Below are 13,250 nucleotides of genomic sequence, written 5' to 3' on the forward strand. Positions count from 1 at the left end.
TATTCACAGCAATAATAGCCAGAAGATCAACATTTTCTTGTATTGGTTCCCCAGACCCTTCTTCTTCCCACAGGGCAATGTGAGAGGGTCAGATGATACCTGCACAGGCAGTGTGCTATAGGAGAGGAACTCCAGACTTTTAGGATTGGCAGTAGGCATGCATGTTCCCCGTTGCACTGCAGTGGGACACTCTTTATGTGTTACAGATATGTTCTTTGAAAAGATTTTATGCCGTGTTTACAAGACACACAGAAACCTAGAAATCCCATAGAGGTTTGTCTCCCATCACTTAGGACTGTGGTATGCACACAAAGTGTACAGTACTTGATATTGTCATGTTGTTTAATCTTCTCAATCATCCTATTTGTATCATTTCCATTTTATAGAGGAAGATACTGAGACTCAGGAAGATAAAAGAATAACCTAGAGTTACAGTGCAATGAAATTGTAGAGTTGAACCACAAACCCAACTTTTTGACTGAAAGCTCTAATTATATTCTATAGAAAAACCTTTGTAAAATGTTCAGTACTATATCTGGCTCAAACATAATTTCTCTCTTTTCACTTAGGTTTTGATGTTAAGTTTAAAATAAATACAGCTTAAAATCCATTTTAATTTTTCTACTTTCAATTCTGAATGTCAAATTACAGAAAAGTTATGATAATAGTGCAAAACACTCCATATGCTTTTTATCCAGATTCACCAGTTATTAATATTTTGCCACATTTACTTCGTCATTCTATTTATATACCTTATTTTTTGTATATCACTTGAAAGTAGGTCTCATAAAGCTTGCTCCTTAAGCTATCAATACCTAATTATTTACTTCTAAGAACAAGTCTTATGCCGCCACAGCACAGTCAGATTCACAGAACATCCATATGATACTTGTATCTAAAGTATAGTCCATTCCAGTTTGATTTTTCCAATAGTTTTTTTCCCCCAGTATAGGATCACAAGCTGCAATTAGTTGCTACATAATTGTGACATTTTAAGTGGGCTTAAGCTCTTCTCATTAGTTTATATTTACATAACATGGTAGAGGAGATGCACTAATGATTAATAGAAGACAAGCCTCCTTGACAGTTGATGAGTGCTATTATCAGATTTCATGTGTGGCCTCAAGGAGCAATTAAATTTGATGGCCAGTTGCCGTCATCTAGTCCCAAGCTGAAATATTTATGTTGAGAAGATACTCGGCCACATTAAGGTGAACAGGACTGACTGAATTGTCTAGGTGTGTACTTCTCTCCTAACGTGTTCTTCTCATAGGCCCACCAGCATTCTGTTCTGCTTAAAACTACAAGTTTATTCAAGAGCTATGCTAAATTTCTTTCATTATAGAGTGTTGGTAATAACTTGCTTTCCAAATCTTTTGGGAAGTTCTCTTCTGAACCCTGAATTTCATTTGTTACCAGGTTTCCTGCCAATTTGAGTTGATCCAGACGTGTACCTGAAGAAAGTCTATACAAATGTGCGCATGCTTGTGCCTTGGCTCTTGCTGGCAAATGTACATACCTGACCTGGTTATATCTGAGAATCAGAAGCAAGGAATAACCAGGGGTAATTGAGACAGTTTAAGTAATTTAAGATCTGGAAGAGTGATTGATAACATGTTAAGAATTTTAAGACTCGTGGCCTGTAGACTGTTACATGGATAAAAATGCAGAGCTAATTTTCATAAGAAATATCAGTTCTGCTGCCTGTATGACTGCTAAAGCATAAGGATCTCTTTTTATTAGCAAAATTAGAGTTTTTATGAAGTTACTAGAGATTTTGATCTTGACTCTCGTAAGTTTAACTCTTAACTGAATTTAGAACCTGTCTAGAACCAGAAGGATGGGATTTTTTTTTTTTTTTTTAAGCTTTGTGTTCAGTAGTTGGGTACTGGGGGTAGGAATCGTGTGTGTCTGAGGGAAAAGGAATGGTTGAGAGCTGCCCACAAGCTCATACTGGATACCCTGGGAGTCAAAGAGTCTATTAAATCTCTGATGCTATATTGTCAGGTCTAAGGCTTAGAATTGTACCTGGTACATTGTAGGCACTGGATACATATAAGCCATTATTATATTACACATTAGAATCTGATCTTAAGTTCCCAAACCAGATCTGCCAGAGAACTTTAGTGTGCTGCTCTAGAATCTTCACTTCTGAAAAGTACTGGAATTCACTTCTGTTTTACTCATTCTCTCCATAGCTCTGTAGCACTTCTCTCTAGTCATATAAATAATATGTCAAATAAAATTATTTATTTTTTTCTCTCCAGATTGGGGTATTAATAAGAATTGTGAATTCAAGTTAGGAACCTTTTCAAACAAGCCTGCTCCATTCATCTTCAAAATCTGCTGTTTCTTTTCTTAGCTGTCACTTTTGAAGTTTCTAACTTTGGGCAGTGCCTGTCCTGTATATTTGTTGCTGGAGAACCAACAATCTACCCTATTTATTAGCTACCATCCTTTCTTTCTCCTCTCCATTCTTCCATCCTTTTTATTTTAATTTGATAATGAGTGGGAAGTAGGAGATTATGTAAAGAAGGCTTCTTTCCACTACTTCATCCCAGAGTCTTTCTTTAGATTTTTTGTTTTGTTTTCAATTATGGGAAAATCTATACAATGGAAAATTTACCATTTTAAGTATTTTTAAATGTGCAGTTCAGTGGCATTAAGTACATTCACATTGTTGTGCAGCCATAACCATCAACCCTTTCCAGACCTCATTTGTAAAACTGAAACTGTGTGCCCATTGTAAACAATGATTCCCCACATTTCTCCTTTTCCCTCAGTCTCTTTATTTTAGCTTTTAATTTACATCCTATAAGAATGTTTTTGTGCCTTTGTAAAACTACTATTGAAAGTAATTTTCTCTTGGGGCGCCTGGGTGGCTCAGTCGGTTAAGCGTCCGACTTTCGCTTAGGTCATGATCTCGCAGTTCGTGGGTTCGAGCCCCGTGTCGGCCTCTGTGCTGACTGCCAGCTCAGAGCCTGGAGCCTATTTCGGAGTCTGTATCTCCCTCTCTCTCTGACCCTCCCCTGCTCACGCTGTCTCTCTCTCTCTCTCTCTCTCCTAGAAATAAATAAAAATGTTTAAAAAAAAAAAAGAAAGAAAGTAATTTTCTCTTTTAGTATTCATATCTCCATGCGAATATAACTTAGCTTTAGAATTTACTTTTAGGAAAAAATTTACTTTTTAGAAAAAGTTTGTTGCCAGGTAGCATTGTACTGTGTAGTTAGATTCTTTTTGTACTGGAAACAGTTTTTGTGTTGTTCATTTAAATGTAAACATTTTATTGCCTACGTTCACAACTTATTTGTCAGCTGAAATGCTTTAAAATTCACGTCTGTAAGTTTTTTGGTTTTTGTTTTTTAAGCAGAATTTAATTGTACTTAAGAAAGAAAATCTAGGGGTACCTGGGTGGCTCAGTCGGTTAAGCATCCGACTTCAGCTCAGGTCATGATCTCACAGTTTGTGAGTTTGAGCCCCGCATCGGACTCTGCTGACAGCTCAGAGCCTGGAGCCTGCTTCAGATTCTGTTTCCCTCTTTCTCTGCCCCTCCCTGCTCGCTCGCTCTCTCTGAAAAAAAACAAACATTAAAAAAATAAATAAAATGCCATTTGTTATTTTTAAAATGTCTATTAATTTTTATGAGAGCAGAAGTGGGGGAGGGACAGAGAGGGGGGATAGAGGATCCAAAGCAGGCTCTGTGCTGATAGTGGTGAAGATTCGTGGTGATGGTGGGGGGTGGGGGGGCAGTTTAGTGCTAACAGCCAAGAAAGAATTCTTGAAGATGTCTTTGATGCAAAAAGGTGATTTTATTAAAACATGGGGATAGGACCCATGGGCAGGAAGAGCTGTACTGGAGTTGTGAGGGGTAACTCATTATATACCATCCAGTTACAGGGGGTTAGGGATAGAGTATGTCTCTAAGGTATTTTGGAAGCAAGATTTCCAGGACCTTGAGGGGCTAGCTGTTGCTAGGGAAACACCATTTTTTACTGTTTAATAAAACCTCAGTCATGAGACCCTTCAGATGCGTATCATGGGGCCATACTTGGAGTATAGTTGCCAGCATATATCTTGGGGCAGTTGAGATAAAGGAAGTAGATTTAATAGGATTCTCAAGGTTGGGATAATGTTAAGCTAAGATTCCCTTTTGCCCCTAGCAAAGTATCCATTGAGGCAGCTGAGCTCCTAGAGGGAGGTCACACTGCCAGTTTCAATGATATCAGTAGGCTATAGGCAGTAAGGGAATTTAAATTTTCATTTGCCTCTATTTCTCACATTACCACGGCAAGCACTTAAACCCCTTTCCTTTGTTCTTGGGTAGCCTGGAGTGTCCGAGGAATATCACACATTCCACCCGGGGGCGGTGAGAACCAGACTGTATATTGCCCTCAGCTTGCCCCCACGCTTCCCCATCAATAGCAGTGAGCCCGATACGGGGCTCAAGACTCACAAACCCCAAGATCATGATCTGAGCTGAAGTCGGACACTTAACTGACCGAGCCATCCAGGTGCCCCAACATCATTTATTTTTAAATTTACAAATACAGAACTTATCCTTTTTTGGTGAACAACTCCAGCTGCTACTTTAACCCTCAACCCCTGGCCACCACTGATCTATCTGTTCATCATCCTTACAGTTTTGGATGTTCCAGAATGTCAAATAAATCATATACTATATACTCTTTTAAGTCTGGTTTTGGTCTCTTAGCATAGTGCATTTGAGGCCCATTTAAGTTGTTAAGTATCTGAATATTCTTTTTATTGATGATTAGTATTCCACTGAATATGGTACAAATATAATAACCATCTTCTGTTGTTGTTTTTTTAACGCTTAGCTTTCCAGAGTGTTGGATCTTCCACCAGAAAACTTGATCAAGTCAATATCTGCAGTTCCAATTTCCAGAAAAGAGTTAAGTATGTTTACAATAATTTGAATTGTTGGTTATTCTTCAATTTATAGAATAGACCTTGAAATTAACCATAGAATATGATATAACCTATTATTCCTGTTGACTTAAATAATAAAATCTGTTTTGTATGTACTCTGACATGATACATTAAATTACAACTCCCATGTTGTTTGATGTTTATGCTTCACTACAATTATTTCAAAATCTTTAAGAAAAATTAGGAACAATGTCAAAATTTAATTCTGTGACCACAAATAAAAGAACTAAGATTGTGGTTAGAATTTCAGGGGTTTTGAATATATTTTCAAGATTATACACCTAATTATAGATGCTTGAATACTGTTGTATTGTATTTGCCTGCTAGGTTTTTTGGGGGTTTTGGGTTTTTTGTTTGTTTCCATATGAGGACTCCCAGGGATAGAGAACTACTGGTTACATGTAAGCCACAGTTGCTTTTTTAGATACAGGAAGATATCTATCTCATTGAGAGTATGGGCAGTCTAATTGATATTTATTTACCATTTGGCTAGAAAATCTAGCCAAAATACCCTCTTGGTCAATAAATAGTGACAAGAAATTAGCTACACAGTAGGCATTTAACCCTAAGCTTTGGAAAGATGTGATGATATAATTATCAGTACTATTATATCCTAATATTTTGTCCCCTTAACTTTATCAGGATTTTAAGATAGGGTAAAATGAATACTTCTGTTCTCAGAATAGGACAAAGAAATAAGTGGAAGAGAAAGGCTACATGTGGCCTTCTTGAAACAAGGCATCTTTAAAGTAGCCTGCTGCAACTTGCTTTATATTGAGTTCTACCAACAAAGGCAAGAACTGACAAGGGATCTCACAATTACACATCAATTAATGTAATATTCCAAGCCAGTTACCTACTTCATAAAATCTGTAAATGAAATTTTGCATAATAAAATATCTGTTTTTTATGTTTCAAAGGCCTTTAATAAGCCAAACAATCTTGGCTAATCTTTTGAATAACATTTTCTTTTACCTGCCTGGAACTTCTCTGGGTAACTCTACTTTTTTTTTTTTTTTTTAATGTTTATTTTTTATTATTGAGAGACCAAGCATGAGCATGGGAGGGGCAAAGAAGGGGGAAGACACAGAATCCAAAGCAGGCTCCCAAGCTTTTAGCTGTCAGCACAGAGCCTGACTCAGGGCTCAAACTCACAAACCACAAGATCATGACCTGAGCTGAAATCAGACACTTAACTGACTGAGCCATCCAGGCGCCTCTGGGTAGCTCTGCGTTAATGATATCATACTTTACTGTATCTTTGGCTTATAGAAAATTAGTATTAGGGAGGATTTTAAGTTCGTTTCAGGTTATAAGTCTAACATTCTGCATATTAAATTTATTTAAAATAAAAAGAATCTCTACTGCTTTGCCATCATAAACTTAGCATCCTTAACAGTATAAAAACAAAGTCTGTATTTTTCACTTTATTCTAAAATGCTATTAAGTGTTAGGAGAATTAAGTCCTTTTTGTTATTAATATGGTTTATTTAATACCCTATGAATCAATTTCTTCAGGTCTCCTAATTCTCTGAATTATATTTTCAACTATGGCAGAATTCCTGCTTAATACTGATCATAGTGCACAGAATTAATGACTGTTACCAGCCAGTAATACTCAAGCCTATGAATTTCACTCTAACACCACAACAGCAATTCCTCAGAAGTAGTGGAAGGGTAGCTATAAATATTTTAAAACTTTTTTTTTTTTTTTTTTAGTTATAAACAATTTCAGGGACCCTGGGTGGCTTAGTCAGTTAAGTGTCCGACTCCAGCTCAGGTCATGATCTCGCAGTTTGTGAGTTCGAGCCCGGCATCGGGCTCTGTGCTGACAGGGGGAGCCTGCCTCTGATTCTGCGTCTCCCTCTCTCTCCAGCCCTCCCCTGCTCATGCTCCATCTGTCTTTCTCTCTCAGAAAATAAATAATAAAACATTTTTTAAAAATTATAAACAGTATAAAAGTAGAGGGAATAGTTTCTGGAATCCCTGTGTGCCATCACTCACTGTCATTGGCACACAGTTAGTTTTATTTCCTCTGTACCCGTACCCACTTTCCTTCTTCACAATGGATTGACAGCTATGTTAATTTTTCTGTCACAAAAGCAAAACAGAAGGAAAATTCAGGAAAACACAAGAATAAGAAGGAACAATCCCCAATATGTTAACAAGTTGATGTGCTTTTCATATTTCTCTTTGAATGTATCTTACAACTTTTATTTTTATTTATTTATTTTAATATTTGTTTATTTTTGAGAGAGACAGAGTGTGAACAAGGGAGGGGCAGAGAGAGAGGGAGATAAAGAATCTGAAGCAGGCTCCAGGCTCTGAGCTGTCAGCACAGAGCCCAGCGCAGGGCTCTAATTCACAAATGGTAAGATCATGACCTGAGTCGAAGTTGGACACGAAGTTGGACACTTAACCAACTGAGCCACATAGGCGTCCTGTGTCTTACTTCTTTAAAAATAAACAAACTAACAAACAAACAAAACCCATAGCTATAAAACCACTGTATGTATGATTTTTGAACCCTTTTTCCTTGACATCCTTCTTCTTTGGTAAATGTCACTTTTAACAGTGGCTAAATAATACTCTAATGCTCCCTGTTGATGGAGACTTAGATTGCTTTCAGTTCTGACTTTCTACATAATTCACATTCAACAAGTACCTTTTTAAGTAGACAAAGCAAACCTTCCTTGTAGCTATATAACTAAATCTCCTTAAAAGGAAAAAGGGGAAGTAGGTCAATGCTGGTTGATATCCACAGCCCCCTCCACCCCCATATCTCTGAAGCATTTATTTCTCTTTTGGGCCTTCCTTGCTGGCAAATAACCCTTCATATAATTTCAGAGGTCATGTTTGAAATTATCCTAGTGTGAATTATTGTTAATAAACTAAAAGGATGATTTTTTTAATTTGTCCTTCTACCACTGAACAAATTGGAAATTTTTGTTTCTCTTGAAATAATAAAGTTTTTAAATTAAATTTCATTCTTTTATTATTCGTGTCTAGGAAAAAATTACAGATGCTTCCTACTCATAATTTTAACTATAGAAAATCACATGACACCTTTGTGATTCTTGGATATTTGAGAGCCATTCTATCTATAGGTTTTTCGTCCTATTACACCTCATGTAAGGTATCCTAGCTATATGTCAAAATTTTAATCTTTGGTATATTCATATCTGTATAATTTCACTTAATATTGTTTTTGCTCTTACTACTTTTAATTTTTTAAAAAAATCTTTGCGTGTTCATGTGTTATTCCCATCTTGTTAAACTAATTGCTTTAATTTCCCACATTATTGGCTCAAATACTTGGCTAAACAATCAGAGTCCTTTGGTAAAGATAAATACATTCAAACCTTATGTAAATTTCCCAAATTAAAGTTAATCTTTGAGAAATTGAGTTGTTATGTAAAAATTGAATTGTCTTGTCCCCAGGACTCAGGACTGTTTAACATTTTTATTTAACATCAGAACTAGGTTTAGTATTATTTAGTTAGGACTTAATTTCTCAGCAACAGTGTGAAGTGGGTACCATTATCATCACCATTTTATTAAGGTACAAGAGAAGTTAAGCAAAATGCTTAAGATCACACAGACACTGATTAATAGATGAACTTGGGTCTTCAGTTACAGCTGAAGTGTCAGTGGTTGAGTTTGGATTGGTAAGTATAATCCATACTAGGCTGCTGGATAATGTATTAAGCTCAAGAAAATTTTTCTAGTTTTTTTGTTTTTTGTTTTCTGGGGGTTTTTTGGCGGGGGGTCGGGTAGGGGGAGAAAATATGTGAGTAGGGGAGGGGCCAAGGGAAAGGAAGAAAATCTTAAGCAGGCTTCACGTTCAGTGCAGAAATGGCTCAAGAAAATTCTTTGTTGTTGTTTATTTTAAGAGAGAATGTGCATATACACACATGATTGTGGGGAGAGGGGCAGAGAGGAGAGAGAATCCCAAGGAGGCTCCATGCTGTCAGCACAAATCCAAAGCGGGGCTCAATCCCACAAACCATAAGATTATGACCTGAGGCTCAAGAAAATTCTTAATGGGTCTTTGTTGACCAGGTTCTTTAATGTAATGTGAAACAGATATCACACAGGATATTTTAGGCATGTATCTGAGTTTCAAGAGTGATAAGAATGAAGTCATATATGCCCCTCTAAAATACATTCTTTTGTGTCAGTGAAAATGGACCAGACAATAGTTTAATCCATTTATTCTGCCCGTAGAGTTTCATTCTCTAGTTCCTTATTAGATATCAACTATGATTAGGTAATAGAAGAGGAAGAATTTTAGAAGATAAAGTTCTAAATAAATACAAGGTGATATTTCTAATTGCTTTATATTTTGAAGCCATAATCCTTTCATAAAATTGTATCAATGTGGAGAACCCGTAATGGTTGGTTTTTTGTTGTTGTTACACTAGTAATATTTTTAAGGTACAATAGCTTTTTCCTATTTCAATTTCTGTCTTTAGAGAAGTAGCTGATTTTCAGCTTTCTGTGGATTCTTTATTGGAAAACAACAGTGACCATTCAAGACCAGATACTCAAGTTCAAGCCAAAAGACTGGCAGAGAAGGTACTTTAGCACTATTATCTTTTTCAGACATTATAATAAACTTTTTTTTTTTTAAAGAAGAAAAACCTCTGCAGGGTATCTCAGCCATAATAATGATTTAATAGTGTTTTTTTTGTTCAAGGCACCTTGGAAAATACAATTTAAATTCATTTTAGCTGTGTATAGTAAGGTTAAGATGATTTTTCAAATTAGTTATAAAGCATTCCTCTTGAGCTGACATTGTTCAATTTTTTGATTAACTACTTATAGCAGGGCTGAAGTGTTAATTAAATTTACAGATTGAAGCTGGATGGACTTCTGAATTTAAGAGAACAAGCTTGATAAATTAGAGCAGTGGCTTGCAATTTTTAAAATTAGCTTCTGAGAAGATGAGCATTAAAATATGAGAAGAAATTATTAAATGTAAATAGAATCATGATTGCAGAGAAGAAGTGGCTAGATGATTCAATAATCCTCTTTCATTTCTAATTCCTCTGATGGGTTTGGTATCTAAAAGCAGAGTTGAAAGGATTGTAGAGAATGACCAAATCTTAATTGTTAGTGTAATACCATCAAAAACAGGGTTTTTTAGATAGAGTTATTACATGTGAGACAGGGGCTTCTGGGTACACTGAAGGACTGGAACAGTGAAAGTCACCATCATAGAAAAAAATGTGTAAAGAATGAGTATAATCAAAGAGCTTTGGTAGCTGAGCAAATATTTAATCAGAAAATCAAGCCAGGTTTTTAATCAGGAAGTACACCAGGGGTAGAATTGTACTAATTACAGTATTTAGTCTTTTCCCTCATCAACTGTGAGTTCTTAAAAATACAAACTAGTGCCTACTCAGTGATAACAGGTATCTCCTCAAGGTTCATGGGTATCATCAGGTGCTTTGAAATCTAGTAGGCTAAAATTCTAAGGTATATTCAATTAAGACAAAATATTTAAATGATTTCCACTTTATATTTCGATACAAGTGCTTCAGCATAGGGCCTGACAAAATGGCATGTTTAATGGCTCTCATGCAAGGTGGGAGAGAGAAATTTTTAGATTTTTTTTTTAAAGCAATCTACACAGAGTAGGGGAGATAAAAATATTTCACTACATGTCAGGGCACATAAGGTGGGGATAAAGTAAAGCTGGCTTCCTTCCATGTTAGGTGGAGAATTTGAGGTGAGAAAATGGGAAAGAGAAAGAGATTCTAAATACAGAATAGTGTTCCTATCAGAAAAAGAAAATAATGTTTACCCAGCTAGAATAATAGAATTGAACAGATTGGCTAAGGCCCAGGTCCAGATACAATGACTGAGAGATATAATGCACTTACTGCCTTTGCACTCCAATTTGATAGTATTAAAACTAAATCTCAGGGTGCCTGGGTAGCTCAATAGGTGGAACATCCAACTCTTAATCTCAGCTCAAGTGGTCTTGAATTCAAGCCCCATATTGAGCTCCACATTGGGCATGAAGGCTACTTAAAAAAAAAAAAAAACTACAAATCTCATTAGATCTATTTTATAACATATCTATTTTACTTGATTTTTATCTTTTCAGCTAAAATGTGATGCAGTGGTAAGTGAAATCAGCACTGGTCAAGGGACTGTAAATTTCAAAATAAACCGAGAACTATTAACAAAGGTAAGAATCGGTTATGTTTCAGCTATGCACCTTTACTCTCTGATTTAGCTATGTGATTTTCCTCCCGTTCTTAAACTTAAGTCTCTTCTTGTCTCAGAACTTTACATACTCTGATCCCCCTCCCTGGAGTGCCACCCCAAGTTAACTCCTGCTTATTCTTCAGCTTTTGTCCTGGGCTGGGCCTTTCTTGTCTTCTTCATTTATGTGCTCTACTAGCACTGGATAGCTCTCCTTTACAGAATTTATCATAGTTGCTGGTTTACATTCTTTTTATTTGATTAATGCCTCTTGCCTTTAAACTCTAATTTCCATCAGGGCTTATAGCATCTGTTTTTCTCACTATTGGATCCTCAGTTCCTAGCAAAATGTCTGGTGTGCAGTATGTGTGAGATAACTATTGTTGAATGAGTTAATGAACTGTATGGAATACACGAAAAGTACTGTTGGTTTTGGCGCTCTGGTAGCCTGTAATCTGTTGGAAGCTAAGATTTATATAGAAGAAATCCTGAAACAGCTTATTCTTTTAATAAAACAAATACTAAAACAAAAATGTAGAGGTGACTGGGTGGTTCATTCAGTTAAGTGTTTGACTCTTGATTTAAGCTCAGGTCATGATCCTGCTTAGGATTCTCCCTCTCCCTTTGCCCCTCTCCCGCTTCTAAAAGACAAAACAAAAGAAGAACAAAAAAGGTGTATTGATACCATTAGCATAAGAAAGATCAGAAAACTCAGGCCTGGAGGAGTTGGGAAAAGACAGAAAGGAATTGTGTCTCGAGTGTGATTGTGGAGGACAGGTAACCCTGGATAGGCATGGTATGAGATCATCGTAGAGTTTCATCTCAGTTGAACTTTAAAGTTTTATCATAATGCATGCTTTGGTCTGTTATTTAAAAAAAAAATATATATATATGCCAATATTGAGTTGGTCAGCCGTAGTAAATGCTGCAGTCTTGAATTGAAAATAATTATAAAACCAAACTTTCTTACAATACAATTTCTCACCAATATTATACAGTTTATTGGCATTTGCCCATCGGCCCTATAATCCTTCCAAAGGAGAGTTTAGTGTTTCATGCTTGTCTCTAGATCTTTGAACTTTTTAATCTTTTTTTCACTTACTTTAAGGTAAATTAATTAACCAAAATCATTCACAAGGACAAGGAGTAAATTGTTTTGAGCTTGTTAAAATGTGTCTACAATCTGCTGGTCTTTCGATAACATTTCATATCAATTTAGTAATCCATTGAGTCTAATTCACCATTCCTTTTCTTTTTTCCATGTTTATTTAGTTTTGAGAGAAAGAGACAGATTGTCAGCAGGGGAAGGGCAGTGAGAGAGGGAGACACAGAATCCGAAGCAGGCTCCAGGCTTTGAGCTGTCAGGACAGAGCCTGACATGGGACTCAAACTCACAAACCATGAGATCATGACCTGAGCAGAAGCAGGACACTTAAACGACTAAGCCACCCAGGTGCCCCATAATTTGCCATTTCTAAATAAGTAACTCTTTCTTCCAGTTGCAGTTTCAATTTTGTTTTATTTTATTTTTTTTATAGAGCAAGTTGGGGAGGGACAGAGGATCTGAAGCAGGCTTTTTGCTGACAGCAGAGAGTCTGATGTTGGCTTGAAATCATGACCTGAGCCAAAGTCCGATGATTAACCACCTGAACCACCCAGGTGCCCCAACACTCTCAATTTTTATGGAAGCAATGCAGTTCACCAAAGTGCCCATCAAACTCCAGGCTACTTCATAGGCAGCCATATTTTATTTATTTTGTTTTCCCTCAGATGGGAAAACACGCTGTTAGATGGAGTTTGCCTTTACAACCAGCTTAACTGAAAGAGATGTGGTTTATATATCAGACAAGGCATATATTAATAATTTAACAGTTCAATGGCCATGAATTTTCGTACTTTATTACAATGAATAAACTATGGTTTTTCTCTGATTTAAGGATGCACACTAGCTTGCTTATTAAAAATATTCCCAAATCCTTCTCAATTGACAACAGAGGGATAATATCTAGGGCTTTGAGGTCCATCTACTTTCCACCTGGAAATCCTCCCTTCATTGCAGCCTTGAGGATCTGGATCGTAGAGTG

The 13,250-nt window shown here is 36.4% G+C and overlaps 1 protein-coding gene across 2 annotated transcripts in view; it reads left to right on the forward strand.

Moving 5' to 3' along the window:
* RARS2 (arginyl-tRNA synthetase 2, mitochondrial) overlaps positions 1–13,250 on the forward strand; it is a 54,054-nt gene that overhangs the window by 3,611 nt on the left and 37,193 nt on the right. For both annotated transcript variants that reach the window (XM_077750291.1, XM_077750292.1), the window contains exons 2-4: positions 4,839–4,912; positions 9,426–9,528; positions 11,066–11,149. In XM_077750291.1, coding sequence (XP_077606417.1) covers positions 4,839–4,912; positions 9,426–9,528; positions 11,066–11,149 — 261 coding nt within the window. The remainder of the gene's footprint in view (positions 1–4,838; positions 4,913–9,425; positions 9,529–11,065; positions 11,150–13,250) is intronic.

This window comes from Crocuta crocuta, unplaced genomic scaffold, assembly GCF_008692635.1.
Source record: "Crocuta crocuta isolate KB4526 unplaced genomic scaffold, BGI_CrCroc_1.0 scaffold9, whole genome shotgun sequence".
NCBI classification, from domain to species: domain Eukaryota; kingdom Metazoa; phylum Chordata; class Mammalia; order Carnivora; family Hyaenidae; genus Crocuta; species Crocuta crocuta.